The sequence below is a fragment of the Podarcis tiliguerta genome, assembly GCF_965153285.1.
Source record: "Podarcis tiliguerta genome assembly, chromosome: 7".
In the NCBI taxonomy this organism is placed as follows: domain Eukaryota; kingdom Metazoa; phylum Chordata; class Lepidosauria; order Squamata; family Lacertidae; genus Podarcis; species Podarcis tiliguerta.
In genome coordinates this window covers 6151373-6167561 of record NC_139540.1, presented here as the reverse complement: position 1 = coordinate 6167561, position 16189 = coordinate 6151373, and the positions used below count along the sequence as shown (strand labels likewise).

Here is a 16189-nt window from a genome sequence, read left to right as displayed (position 1 = left end):
GTTGTTGAGCAAATGTTTTCTTTTAAAAAATCATGGTGCATGTGTTAACTAACTTACCAATGCCATATTGTCTGTATTAGCAGCGATATTTTTGTAAATTGCCACAGTTAACAAAGTGATTATCAGCTGTCTCTGCTTTTCTGCATTGCATTACCTTCTGAGATGTTTACACTCATGCAGACCCACAGGTGGCAATCCTAAGAATATGTGTGTGCGAGTGGGGCGGTGTGTGTGGGGGGAGAGAGATTAGATTAAGTTTGCATTTAAAGGCCCCTCCCTCCGCTGCCGTGAGTGACGGGTGGGCGGGGCTTCGGGTGGGCGGGGTTATTATTATTATTATTAGTAGTAGTAGTAGTAGTAGTATTATCATCATTATCATTATTTTATTATGTTTATTATTATTATTTTATTATTATTTTTAATTATTTTATTATTCTTATCACCATTATTCTTATCATTATTTTTGTATTATTATCATCATTATTATATTATTATTAATGTTGCTGTTGCTGTTGTTATTATTATTATTATTATTATTATCATTATTATTATTATTATTATCATTATCATTATTTTATGATTATCATCATCATCTTCTTCTTCTTCTTATCATCATTATTTTTATTTATTTATTATTATTATTATTATTATTATCATCATCATATTCTTCTTCTTCTTCTTCTTCCTCCTTATCATGATTAGTTATTATTATTATTATTATTATTATTATCATCTCCTTCTTCTAATTAATTATTATTTTCTTATTATTATTTTCTTATTCGATTTATTATTATTATTACTATTACTATTATTCTTGCAGCCCGCCGCGCCCGGAGCGCGTCTACCTGGCGACGAAACCGGCAGCCGGGTACGAGAGGCTGATGGCCGCCAGTCCGTGAGTACCTGTCAATCATTCGAACCCGGACCCGTCAATCATTCTGGGACTTGAACCCAGGACCAGATAACCCTGGTTGCCTCATCCCTGTCAATCATTCTGGGATCCAGGGGGCGGGTCTAGACAACCCCGTTTGGCCCAGAACTGTCAATCATTCTGTCATTCAAATCGATAAGCTGTCAATCATTCTGGGATCCAGGGGACGGGACTATCCCTGTCAATCATTCTGTCATTCAAATCGATAACCTGTCAATCATTCTGGGATCCAGGAGGCGGGACCAGACAACCCTGGTTGCCCCGTCCCTGTCAATCATTCTGGGATCCAGGAGGCGGGACCAGACAACCCTGGTTGCCCCGTCCCTGTCAATCATTCTGCTATCCAAGGGGCGGGACCATCCCTGTCAATCATTCTGTTATTCAAATCGATAACCATGGTTGCCCCGTCCCTGTCAATCATTCTGGGATCCAGGGGGTGGGACTAGACAACCCCGGTTGGCCCAGACCTGTCAATCATTCTGTCATTCAAATCGATAACCTGTCAATCATTCTGGGGTCCAGGGGGCGGGACCATCCCTGTCAATCATTCTGTTATGCAAATCGATAACCCTGGTTGCCCCATGCCTGTCAATCATTCTGGGATCCAGGGGGTGGGAAAAGGCATCCCTGTCAATCATTCTGTCATTCAAATCGATAACCTGTCAATCATTCTGGGATCCAGGGGGCGGGACCAGATGTCCCTGGTTGCCCCGTCCCTGTTAATCATTCTGGCATCCAGGGGGCGGGACCAGACGGCCCTGGTTGCCCCGTCCCTGTCAATCATTCTGGGATCAAGGGGGTGGGACCATCCCCGTCAGTCATTCTGGGATTTAACCCTGGTTGCCCCACACCTGTCAATCATCCTGGCATCCGGGAACCATAGCACCCTGTCAATCATTCTGGGGTCCAGGGGGCGGGACCGGACAACCCTGGTTGCCCTGCCCCTGTCAATCGTTCTGGGATTGAACCCTGGTTGCCCCATCCCTGTCAATCATTCTGGCATCCAGGGGGAGGGACCATCCCTGTCAATCATTCTGTCATTCCAATCCATAACCATGGTTGCCCTATGCCTGTCAATCATTCCGGGTTCAACTCAATAACCATGGTTGCCCCGTCCTGTCAATCATTATGTCGCTCCAATCGATAACCTGTCAAATCGATATCCTTTCATTCAAATTGAGAACCTGTCAATCAAACCAATAACCTGTCAATCAAATTGATAACCTGTCAACCAAACATCCTGCCATTCCAATGGATAACCTGCCAATCATTCTGAGACCCAGGGGGCGGGATCAGGGAACCATAGCGCGCTGTCAATCACCCTGAGACCCCCACACCAGTCAATCATCCCGGGTTCAACTCCGTAACCCCGGTCACCTGTCAATAAACCCTGGTTGCCTGGGAACCGTAGCGCCGTTTTCTTTTTCCAGCCGCACCCCGGAAGGCGGGGCCTACCTGAGCGCCAGCGAGTTGCACCCGGGTCCCAGGTAAGCCCCGCCCCTTCCTCCCCGGACGCCGGGGTCCTTTCCCCGGACGCCTGGGTCCCTCCCCAGACGCCTGGGTCCCTCGCCTCACCCCAATACTACGTTTCCCAGGAGCTACCAGAAGATGGGCGTCGACCAGGCCGCCGTCGCCGCGGAAACGGAGAGCAAGTCAGTCGAAGGGGAAGGGGCGGGACCTTCCCCCTGTCAATCAAAAAGGGAGACCCGTCAATCAAACCAGGGAACCGTTTTTTTCCGTTTTTAGGAACCTTCCGGAAAGCGAATACATCACGGTCGGCCGGGTTTTTCCAGGTGGGGGCTTGTATTAATATTAATATTAATATTTATTTGTTATATATATTTATATTATTTTTATATTGTAATATATATATATATATATATATATATATATATATATATATAATATTATATTAGATTATTACATTACATTACATTACATTACATTATATTATATTATTTTATATTATATTATATTAACATTAACATTACTTATATTTATTTGTTATATATAATTATATTATTTTTATATTGTATTATATATATATATTATTATATTATATTATATTATATTATATTATATTATATTATATTAGATTAGATTATGTTTATATTAATATTAACATTAACATTACTTATATTTACATTACATTATATTATTTTTATATTGTATTATATATATATATATATATATATATATATATATATATTACATTACATTACATTACATTATATTGAAGGGGTACAGTTAGGGTTACCCCAGAAAGCCCTAAAAAACTGTTTGTGAATTCCCCCCCCCAGCCAGGCCTCGGCGTACGCATTTTAAAAACTGCAATTTCCTCTAAGACAAAAAGCACAAGCTAAGCAGTCCTCTTTGTAACAAAAACGCTGTAACAAACCTAGAGCTGAGAACAGAAAACCTTTTGGGTTCCCAGATCTAAGCAACCTTGTCCTGGTACATTGATTTGCAACATACTTCCGGGAACAGAACCAGGGAACGAAAAAAGCAACATTCTATGTAAGAATGTGTGAAGGGGGAGAGGGAAAAGGGGTTTGGAAAAAAGGATAAAACCTGCTTGTAAAATGTTTTCGGTGCGGCCTGTCTTTTGTGAACTGAATCACACAGGTGCCTCTGCCCCTCCGGATGGCAGAATAAAACGCTCTTTCTCTGGATTAACCCCTTGGTGTCATTTGGCTCCTTTTGTCTCTGCTCGGGTGCAACAATTATTCCTACCCATGGATTAAAAAGGCTATTGTTGCTAACACGACAGCCACGGCCCTTAGGCTAATTGCCACGCAATTGGATGAGACACGCAATGCGTTTCTCTCAGTCCGATTAGCGTTGGACTTTCTCCTGGCGCAACATGGCGGCTTTTGTGCAGCGTTAAATCTCACAGGTGGGGCCTGTTGCTTTAACATCTCTGATCATGGTGAGGCCATTCGCAATTTGGCAGCAGGACTTGAAACAGTGGCCCATATTCCTACCCAAACCTGGGAGGGATGGGACATGTCATGGCTTGACTGGTTGCCAAAACTAGGATGGGTAAAAGGCCTGTTTTTGCTGCTGCTTGGCCCACTTTTCATTTTGCTAATTTTTTGCTTTTCTGTACCTTGCTTGCTGCAATGCTTGCATACAATGACACGCAATATGATTTCTCGCATGCTTCGCCCCCAGATTATAGCTCTGACCCAAGAATATCAGCCTGTGCCTTCCAGGGACGAGCCTTTTTGAGAAAAAGGCTGTCCAAAATTGAGAGGTATGGAATGAAGGGGTACAGTTAGGGTTACCCCAGAAAGCCCTAAAAAACTGTTTGTGAATTCCCCCCCCCAGCCAGGCCTCGGCGTACGCATTTTAAAAACTGCAATTTCCTCTAAGACAAAAAGCACAAGCTAAGCAGTCCTCTTTGTAACAAAAACGCTGTAACAAACCTAGAGCTGAGAACAGAAAACCTTTTGGGTTCCCAGATCTAAGCAACCTTGTCCTGGTACATTGATTTGCAACATACTTCCGGGAACAGAACCAGGGAACGAAAAAAGCAACATTCTATGTAAGAATGTGTGAAGGGGGAGAGGGAAAAGGGGTTTGGAAAAAAGGATAAAACCTGCTTGTAAAATGTTTTCGGTGCGGCCTGTCTTTTGTGAACTGAATCACACAGGTGCCTCTGCCCCTCCGGATGGCAGAATAAAACGCTCTTTCTCTGGATTAACCCCTTGGTGTCATTTGGCTCCTTTTGTCTCTGCTCGGGTGCAACAATTATTCCTACCCATGGATTAAAAAGGCTACAATATTATGTTTATATTAACATTAACATTACTTATATTTATTTGTTATATATATTTATACTATATTTATAGTATATATTTTCCATTCTCTTTTATTATACACACACATATATATTTAGATGATTTATATTTATATTGAGATTATTGATATTGATATTTATATTATTGATATTTATTTTCTCTCTATATATAGATTATTTATATTTATATTTATATTATTTATATTCCTAGAAATAGATACACAGAAATATATTTTTTCCTTTCTCTTTTATTATAATTTAATAAGAATATAATATAATATAGTAATTTGTTTTGATTTAATAATAATTATAATAATCTGATTTAATCAAATTTATTAATAATCTTATTTCATCATCATCATCATCATCATCATCATTTTTTATTTTTATTATTATTATTATTATTATTATTATTATTATTATTATTATTATTATTATTATTATTATTTTCTCCTTCCAGCCCCGTTCCGCCCAAGACGTATTCCGGCACTGGCGGAATTTCCAGGTATATTATATATAATATTTATTATATTACAGATAGATAGATAGATAGATAGATAGACATAATGATATTTATATATTATAAATAAATAATCTATATATGATTATAATATATATATTATTTGATATATAATAATATAAGAATAATAAGAATAATAAATCATGATGATTATATTATATCATATAAAAATATAATTTAATAAGAATAGAATAAGAATAGAATAGAATAATTTCTTTTGATTTAATAATTATAATAATCTTATTTATTAATATTCTTGTTTCATCATCATTATTATTATTAATTTTCTCCTTCCAGTCCTGTTCCGCCCAAGACGTATTCCGGCGCTGGTGGAATTTCCAGGTATATTATATATAATATTTATTATATTACGTATATATATATATATATATATATATATATGCTTTCGTAGATTTTCACGGGTACAGGAATGCAGGTTTTGGTGTCCTCGGGTGTCTTCCCGTGTAAAAGTTGGGGTGTCTAGGCGACGTTTCGACGAGGTCTCACTCGTCATCTTCAGGCTGGTGCTTTCGGCTTCTTGTTACTGGAACAGAGCAGGATCTCAGTGTTTGAGTTCCTATAAATACTGTTGAGGAGGTGTGGTGTATAGCCTCCAATGTTCTGGGCAGAGAGGAGGTTCCCAGGCTAGTGTGCCTTTTCTTCTTTTGTTCCTTAATTACTTGAGGGATATCTTGAGTGATTTCTTGAGTGATTTCCTGAATCCCACTTAGGTGGGTCATTAGGTGTGGATTAGTTGCTAAAGCCTTCGTGTCTTGAACTCTTGAACTTTGTGAAGAGTTTTTCTGAGAAGATGGCTGTACTGCACTTGGTTGTGCTCTGGCTTGGCTTCGTGTATAGGGGCGAGCTGTGGTTTTGTGGCCTGTGCCAGCCAGATCTGTGTAGGGATTGCAGGGGGGTGCAGCATCCGGAGGTGCCACCCTGGTTTGGCTACTGGATGGTGTCTGTAATTTATCTGTGGAGAGGGTCTGGGTTTGGGTCTGGTGTGGTTGATTGGTGATGGCGTTCTGTGTGCCTCTGGATCTGGTGTCAGATTTTGTGGGGAGGGCTAATTTCCAGATGTCTGGCAAGCGGGATGTGTCGTCACGCTTGTTCATGTTGTGAGGGTGTTTCTCTATCTCGATGGCTTCCATGATTATTCTCTTGTGGTGATGTTCCATGTTAAAGAGCAATTTGGAATCTGCAAAATTAATTTCGTGTCCTGTTTCTTTCATGTGTTGGAAAAGAGAGGAAGTTTTTTCTTCTTTTTTGACGGCATTCTTGTGTTCTGCGATCCGTGCATTTATTCGTCTGTTTGTTTGTCCAATGTACGTGGCTGGGCAGACTTTGCAGACCCTACCTACCAACCTATAAAAACAGATCCCACCACCTATCTGGAAAAAACCACCAAATCCAAAATAAAAGCCTCTCCTATCAGTGAAGAAATCCAGCTAAGAATCATCCCCAGAGAAAAATCATCCAGATGCCCCAAACTCTACGGCCTCCCCAAGATACACAAAGAAGGAACACCACTCAGACCAATAGTCAGCTCCATAGGCTCACCTCTACAAAATCTCGCTAAATTTCTCGCCAAGCAACTTCAGCCCTATGCAGAATCCATCTCTTCACACGTTCCAAACTCCTTCCAGTTCATAGAAACAATAAAGAAGCAAAACCTACAACCCAATGACCTACTTGTGAGCTTCGATGTTGTATCTCTCTTCACACAAGTGCCCATTAATGAAGCCTTGACAGCCATTCAAAACAAATACAATCCCCCCGAATACATCTTGGACCTGACCAACCACTGCCTAACCAACACGTACTTCATCCACAATGGACAAAGATACAAACAGATAGAAGGAGCACCTATGGGATCACCCCTCTCACCGGTCATCGCTAACCTGTACATGGAACACTTTGAAACCAATGCTTTAGACAAGTCAGAACACAAACCCAAACTTTGGCTCAGATATGTTGACGACACCTTTGTAATTTGGCCACACGGGAAGGAAAAACTGGATAGCTTCCTCACACATCTCAACAGCCTACACCCCAAAATACAATTCACTATGGAAATAGAAGCCAACAACCAACTTCCCTTCCTTGACGTCCTAATCTACAAAAAACCTGATGGCTCCCTAGGACACACTATCTACCGGAAAAAAACACACACCAACCGCTACTTACATGCACAATCACACCACCACCCTGCACAAATAAACTCCGTAGCCAAGACTCTCATCTCCAGAACCAAACGCCTGGCTGACGAAGACCACTTGACAACTGAGTTACAGAATCTCTCAAATGTGTTAATTGCCAATGGATACCAGCAAAACAGGGTTACGAAGCTAATCCAAAAAGAAACACCCCCCAAAAACCAAGACACAGAAGAAAACAATGGCATAGCCCTCCTTCCTTATATCAAGGGCACTACAGATAAAATTAGCAAAATCCTCCATAAACACAATATCAAAACAGCCTTTTGCACCAACCAAAAAATAGCCAATATCCTCAGAAACCCCAAGGATAAAATTCAGTTGGAAAACCAAGGGGTCTATGAAATACCCTGCAAAGTCTGCCCAGCCACGTACATTGGACAAACAAACAGACGAATAAATGCACGGATCGCAGAACACAAGAATGCCGTCAAAAAAGAAGAAAAAACTTCCTCTCTTTTCCAACACATGAAAGAAACAGGACACGAAATTAATTTTGCAGATTCCAAATTGCTCTTTAACATGGAACATCACCACAAGAGAATAATCATGGAAGCCATCGAGATAGAGAAACACCCTCACAACATGAACAAGCGTGACGACACATCCCGCTTGCCAGACATCTGGAAATTAGCCCTCCCCACAAAATCTGACACCAGATCCAGAGGCACACAGAACGCCATCACCAATCAACCACACCAGACCCAAACCCAGACCCTCTCCACAGATAAATTACAGACACCATCCAGTAGCCAAACCAGGGTGGCACCTCCGGATGCTGCACCCCCCTGCAATCCCTACACAGATCTGGCTGGCACAGGCCACAAAACCACAGCTCGCCCCTATACACGAAGCCAAGCCAGAGCACAACCAAGTGCAGTACAGCCATCTTCTCAGAAAAACTCTTCACAAAGTTCAAGAGTTCAAGACACGAAGGCTTTAGCAACTAATCCACACCTAATGACCCACCTAAGTGGGATTCAGGAAATCACTCAAGAAATCACTCAAGATATCCCTCAAGTAATTAAGGAACAAAAGAAGAAAAGGCACACTAGCCTGGGAACCTCCTCTCTGCCCAGAACATTGGAGGCTATACACCACACCTCCTCAACAGTATTTATAGGAACTCAAACACTGAGATCCTGCTCTGTTCCAGTAACAAGAAGCCGAAAGCACCAGCCTGAAGATGACGAGTGAGACCTCGTCGAAACGTCGCCTAGACACCCCAACTTTTACACGGGAAGACACCCGAGGACACCAAAACCTGCATATATATATATATATATATATATAATATAAATTATATATCATTATAATATGTATATTATTTGCATATAAGAATAATAAATCATGATGATTTACAATCATGTAAAATATAATTTAATAAGAATATAATATAATAATTTCTTTTGATTTAATAATAATTATAATAATCTAATTTATTAATGTTCTTATTTCATCATCATCATCATCATCATCATCATCATTATTATTATTATTATTATTTTCTCCTTCCAGTCCCGTTCCGCCCAAGACGTATTCCGGCGCCGGCATAATTTCCAGGTATATTATATATGTTTTGATTTAATAATAAATATAATAATCTAATTTATTAATATTCTTATTTCATTATTATTATTATTATTATTATTATTATTATTATTTTCTCCTTCCAGCTCCGTTCCGCCCAAGACGTATTCCGGCGCTGGCGGAATTTCCAGGTATATCATATATTATAAATATATGTATTATTTGTAGATAAGAATAATAAATCATGATGATCATATAATCATATAAAAATCATTATAATAATATAAAAATATCATTTAATAAGAAAATAATATAATATATAATAATTTTGATTTAATAATGATCATAATAATCTAATTTATTAATATTATTATTTCATTGTTATATTATACTATACTATACTATACTATATTATATTATATTATATTATATTATATTATATTATTATTAATTTTCTTCTTCCAGCCCTGCTCTGCCCATAGATATAATATCTCACATATATATATATATATATATATATATACACACACACACACACACACACACACACACATATAGTTGTATCTGCAATATAAAATATATAAAAATATGAATATAAATATAAATATATAAATAATATACAAAAATATAAATATAAATATATAATAGATATATATATATATATAAAGATAGAATAGAATATTAAAAGAATATTAAAAGAATATAATAATATAATTTGATTCCTCTATTTAATTATAATATCATTTATAAATTTAATTTAATTATTATTATTATTATTATTATTATTATTATTATTAATTTTCTCCATCCAGCCCTGTTCCTCCGAAAATATATTCTGCCGCCGGTGCCGAAATTTTGTCGCCGGGGAAAAACGAGGAGGAAATCTACGGAAGCCCGGAAGGGACCAAACCGGAGAAATCGTACGTGGGAAGGGGAAGTCCCGCCCCGGAAGTCCCACCCACAGGGGCGGGACTAAGGAGGAACCGCCCCCGAAAAGAGCGGGGAGGAAGGGGATTGGGCGGAAGGGAGCAGGCAGTGATGTGGTTGTCTTTCCTTCCTTCCTTCCTTCCTTCCTTCCTTCCTTCCTTCCTTCATTCCTTCCTTCTTCCCTTCCTTCCTTCTCTCCTCCCTTCCTTCCTTCTCTCTCTCTCTCTCTCTCTCTCTCTCTCTCTCTCTCCTTCCTTCCTTCCCTCTCTCTCTCCTCCCTTCCTTCCTTCCTTCCTTCCTTCCTTCCTTCTCTCTCTCTCTCTCTCTCTTCTTCCTTCCTTCTCTCTCTCTCCTTCCTTCCTTCCTCCTTCCTTCCTTCCATCTCCCTCTCTCTCTTTGCTTCCTTCCCTTTTCCTCCCTCCCTCCTTTCATTCCACTCTTCTTCCTTCCCTCTCTCTTCTTCCTTCCTTCCTTCCTTCCTTCCTTCCTTCCTTCCTTCCTTCCTTCCATCTCTTTCGCTCCCTTCCTTTCTTCATTCCTTCCTTCCTTCCTTCCCTCCTTCTTTCTATAATTCTTTCTTGCTTTCCTTAACTTTCCCTCTTTCCTTTTTCTTTTTTTTTCTTCCTTCCTTCCTTCCTTCCTTCCTTTCTTTTTTCCTTCTTTCTCTACCTCTCTGCGTTTCTCCTTCCCTCCTTCTCCCTCCTTTTCTTCCGTCTCTCCTTCCTTCCTTCCTTCCTTCCTTCCTTCCTTCCTTCCTTCCTTCCCTCTCTCTCTCTCTCTTTGTTTCCTCCTTTTTCCTCCCTCCCTCCCTTCTTTCATTCCTCTCTCCTTCCTTCCTTCCTTCCTTCCTTCCTTCCTTCCTTCCTTCCTTCCCTCCCTCTCTCTTTCTTTCCCCTTCCTTCCTTCCTTCCTTCCTTCCCTCTCTCCTTCCTTCCTTCCTTCCTTCCTTCCTCCCTCCCTCCCTCCCTCCCTCCCTCCCTCCTTCCTTCTTTCCTTCCCTCTTTCCTTCCCTCCTTCTTTCTATAATTCTTTCTTGCTTTCCTTAATTATCCCTCTTTCTTTCATCCTTCTTCCCTTCCTTCCTCCTTCCTTCCTTCCTTTCCCAGAGGCGAAGCTTCCCCGATCGCCGAGACGCCGATTTCCAGGTGAGTGATTGACAGGGAAGGTGGGTCAAATCCCGGAATGATTGACAGGGAAGGAATGATTGACAGCTATCCTTCCCCTTGCGCCCATTTTACAGGCGGGAAAATCACATTTACGAAGAAGTGGAATGAGGAGACGGACGCTCCAAATAAAGCTTCACTTTTGGCAATTAATATTTGTCTCGTGTCTTGATTACGATAATAATAATAATAATAACAGTAGTAGTAGTAGTAATAATAATAATAATAACAATAATAATAGTTGTGATAATGATGATGATTTTTCATGCTTTATTTCATTTATTTCTAGCCCTATTTATTGATTGATGCCACTAATTTATCTCTTTTATTTTACCAATCAATCAATCAATAAAATCGGCCTCCGTTTCCATAGCAACCAGGTGCGGCCTACCCTTTTTCCCTCCCAAAGCGAGGCCTGAGCTCAATTAATGGTCCATTTTGATTGATTGATTTGATTGATTGATGCCACTAATTTATCTATTTTATTTCCATTTTTCAATCAAATCAATCAATCAATCAATCAACCAACCATTTTTAATGCTTTATTTCATTTATTTCTAGGTCTATTGATTGATTGATTGATGCCACTAATTTATCTCTTTTATTTTATCAATCAAATCAATCGATCAATAAACCATTTTTAATGCTTTATTTCATTTATATCTAGGCCTATTGATTGATTGATGCCACTAATTTATCTCTTTTATTTTTCAATCAAATCAATCAATCAATAAACCATTTTTAATGCTTGATTTCATTTATTTCTAGGCCTATTGATTGATTGATTGATTGATGCCACTAATTGATCTCTTTTATTTTATCAATCAAATCAATCAATCAATAAACCATTTTTAATGCTTGATTTCATTTATTTCTAGGTCTATTGATCGATTGATTGATTTGATTGATGCCACTAATTTATCTCTTTTTCAATCAAATCAATCAATCAATAAACCATTTTTAATGCTTGATTTCGTTTATTTCTAGGCCTATTGATTGATTGATTGATTGATTGATGCCAGTAATTTATCTCTTTTATTTTATCAATCAAATCAACCAATCAATCAATAAACCATTTTAATGCTTTATTTCATTTATTTCTAGGCCTATTGATTGATTGAGGCCACTAATTTATCTCTTTTATTTTACCAATCAATCAATCAATAAAATAGGCCTCAGTTTCCATAGCAACCAGGTGAGGCCTACCCTTTTCCCCTCCCAAAGCGAAGCCTGAGCTCAATTAATGGTCCATTTTGATTGATTGATTTGATTGATTGATGCCACTAATTGATCTCTTTTATTTTACCAATCAAATCAATCAATCAATCAATCAATCAATCAATAAAATTGGCCTCGGTTTCCATAGCAACCAGGTGCGGCCTACCCTTTTTCCCCTCCCAAAGCGAGGCCTGAGCTCAATTAATGGTCCATTTTGATTGATTGATTTGATTGATTGATGCCACTAATTGATCTCTTTTATTTTACCAATCAAATCAATCAATCAATCAATCAATCAATAAAATTGGCCTCGGTTTCCATAGCAACCAGGTGCGGCCTACCCTTTTTCCCTCCCAAAGCGAGGCCTGAGCTCAATTAATGGTCCATTTTGATTGATTGATTTGATTGATTGATGTCACTAATTGATCTCTTTTATTTCCATTTTTCATGCTTGATTTCATTTATTTCTAGGCCTATTAATTGATTGATGCCACTAATTTATCTCTTTTATTTTATCAATCAAATCAATCAATCAATAAAATAGGTCTCAGTTTCCATAGCAACCAGGTGCGGCCTGCACTTTTCCCTCCCAAAGCGAAGCCTGAGCTCAATTAATGGTCCGTTTTAAAGCGGAAATAAAGGAAATAAAGCATGAAAAATAGAAATAAAATAGATTAATGAGTGGCATCAATCAATCAATAAATGAAATAGGCCTCAGTTTCCATAGCAACCAGGTGCGGCCTACCCTTTTCCCCTCCCAAAGCGAAGCCTGAGCTCAATTAATGGTCCGTTTTAAAGCAAATATAAAGGAAATAAAGGATGAAAAATGGAAATAAAATAGATAAATTAGTGGCGTCAATCAAATAGGCCTCAGTTTCCATAGCAACCAGGTGCGGCCTACCCTGTTTCCTTCAGAAACCGAAGCCTGAGCTCAATTTGTCGCCTAAAATCATGAAATAAAGCCTTAAAAATGAAAATAAAGTAGATAAATTAGTGGCCTCTTGAAAGCATAAATCAATTAATCCAATTAATTCATTAATAAGGCCCTGGCGACGCCTCGGTTTCCCTAGCAACCAGGTGCGGCCTACCCTTTTCCCCTCCCAAAGCGAAGCCTGAGCTCAATTAATGGTCCGTTTCCAAGCAGAAATCAATGAAAAATAAAATAGATTAATTAGTGGCCTGTTTTGAAGCATAAATTAATCAACTTCATTAATTAATTAACAAAACAGGCCTCGGTTTCCATGGCAACCAGGTGCGGCCTAGACTTTCCCCCTCCAAAACGAAGCCTGGGATCAATTGGTGGCCTAAATTAATGAAAGAAAGCCTTAAAATTGGAAATAAAGTCGATAAATTGGTGGCCTGTCAATCAAATCAATCAATCAATCAATAAAAAAGGCCTCAGTTTCCATAGCAACCAGGTGCGGCCTACCCTTTTCTCCTCACAAAGCGAAGCCTGAGCTCAATTTAAAGCGGAAATAATGGGAATAAAGCGTTAAAAATGGAAATAAAAGAGAAAAATGAGTGGCATCCATCAACCAATCCATTTTATTTCTATTTTTCATTCATTTATCCATTAATGGAGCTCAGGCTTCGCTTCTTGAGGGAAAAAGCGTAGGCCGCACCCGGTTGCTAGGGAAACCGAGGCCTATTTTATTAATTAATTACTTTATTTGATTAATTTATGCTTTAAACAGGCCACTAATTGATCTATTTTACTTTTAATGGTTTCATTTCATTTATTTCTGCTTTAAAACGGACCATTAATGGAGCTCAGGCTTCGTTTTGGGAAGGAAAAAGCATAGGCCGCACCTGGTTGCCAGGGAAACCGAGGCCTATTTTATTAGTTAATTACTTAATTTGATTAATTTATGCTTTAAACAGGCCACTAATTGATCTATTTTACTTTTAATGGTTTCATTTCATTTATTTCTCCTTTAAAACGGACCATTAATTGAGCTCAGGCTTCGTTTTGCGAGGGAAAAAGCGGAGGCCGCACCTGGTTGCTATGGAAACCGAGGCCTATTTTATTGATTGATTGATTGATTTGATTAATTAATTTGATTAATTTATGCTTTAAACAGGCCACTAATTCATCTATTTTAATTTTAATGGTTTCATTTCATTTATTTCTGCTTTAAAACAGACCATTAATTGAGCTCAGGCTTCATTTTGGGAGGGAAAAGGGGTAGGCCGCACCTGGTTGCTATGGAAACTGAAGCCTATTTTATTGATTGATTGATTTATTTTATTGATTTATTTATTTATTTGATTAATTGATTGATTAATTGATGCTTTAAAGAGGCCACTAATTGATCTATGTTAATTTTAATGGTTTATTTCATTGATTTCTGCTTTAAAACTGTTACGGCAAAATCTGGGTGCGAGGCTGCTCTGCCACCCAGCTCGTCGGACTAAGTCCGCGGGTCCCTGCAGAGGAAAATGAGTTCAGCCGGAGACAGGAGCAAACTGCAGAAGATCCATGTTTATTGCGCAATAAGGTTCAAGGTGAGATTGAACAGCGAGAAAAGGGTGACATGAACTTTTGAAACTTCCCTCCATGTCCCAGAATACAGTGCAAAATACATCCCAGTTACATCATGAATACATTAAGAAGAGGTTGGGTTACACAGATTACATCATGAATATATTAAGAAGAGGTTGGGTTACACAGGATTAACATATGGAGGAGGGAGGGGGGGATATGCAGAGCTGGAGATATGCGTAGATAAGCACATCCTGAGTACCGGTGATGAGAAGACAATGGTCCATGTATGCATAGTCTGCCACCTGGCATTGCCCAGAGGAAAGGCCAGGCAGAGTGATTTGACAGGATTAGGGTCTTAACACCTGGCTTGAGGGATTATGAAGGACAGGGAAGGTGTCATGGAGTTCTAGAGAAATTGAGCAAATTGGCACGTTGATTTTCTATGATTTATAGATTTTAGTCCCTTCTGTCATTGGCAGTTGGAAATAAATGGATATATTGTAGCAAAGAAGGAGGTGAAGAAGACATGCCCCCCCCCCTTCCGTATCAAAACGGACCATTAATTGAGCTCAGGCTTCGTTTTGCCAGGGAAAAGGACCAGGCCGCACCTGGTTGCCAGGGAAACCGAGGCCTATTTAATTAGTTAATTACTTAATTTGATTAATTTATGCTTTAAACAGGCCACTAATTGATCTATTTTAATTGATTTATTTCATTTATTTCTGCTTTAAACCCACTAATTTAGCTCAGGCTTCGTTTTGCCAGGGAAAAGGACCAGGCCGCAACTGGTTGCCAGTCAACCGACGCGTCGCCAAGGACGCCGTTGCTACGTAATGACGCTCAGGCGTCGTTTGGCGCGCCGGGTTGCTTGGCAACCGTCGCGTCGCCAAGGACGTCGCGACGTCACGACGCTCAGGCTTCGCCAATGGTGGGCGGGGCGAGCTCGGAAGGGACCAATGGGAAGCCGAGGCGGCGTGATGGATAGGGAGAAGGGCCAATGGGTGTCGAGCTTAGGAAAGTAACGCCCATTAAGGCCTATTGGAGGGTGGGCGGGCTCGGAAGGGACCAATGGGAAGCGACTGAGGGACGAAGGGGCGTGACGGACAAGGAAAGAGACCAATAAGCGTCGAGCACCGGCCTGACGGATACCTAGGAGGGCCAATCGGCGCGCGGAGTTGCGGCCTACCATTTTCTCCTCAGGAAACGAAGCCTGAGCTCCATTTTGAATGGAATAAAGCATGAAATGAAGAAATTAGGCCTAATCAGTGGCCTAAATCAATTAATCCATCCAATAAAATCATTAATTAAGGAGCCCCGGCCTTGGCAACGCCTCCGTTTCCATAGCAACCACGGCGCCCGACGGACCAGTCGGCGTGACGGACAAGGAAACGGACCAA

At 39.6% G+C, this 16189-nt stretch overlaps 1 protein-coding gene across 1 annotated transcript; it reads left to right on the top strand.

Annotated features, from left to right (window-relative positions):
* Positions 1-273: 273 nt before the first annotated feature.
* LOC310681792 (uncharacterized protein) lies at positions 274-11240 on the top strand. The gene is made up of 11 exons (XM_083449755.1): positions 274-287; positions 821-895; positions 2362-2418; positions 2527-2583; positions 2678-2724; positions 5194-5238; positions 5551-5595; positions 8988-9032; positions 9812-9919; positions 11033-11071; positions 11167-11240. The coding sequence occupies exons 2-8, from the start codon at positions 882-884 to the stop codon at positions 9023-9025; spliced, it is 303 nt and encodes a 100-aa protein (XP_083305881.1). The 5' UTR covers positions 274-287; positions 821-881; the 3' UTR covers positions 9026-9032; positions 9812-9919; positions 11033-11071; positions 11167-11240.
* Positions 11241-16189: the final 4949 nt, after the last annotated feature.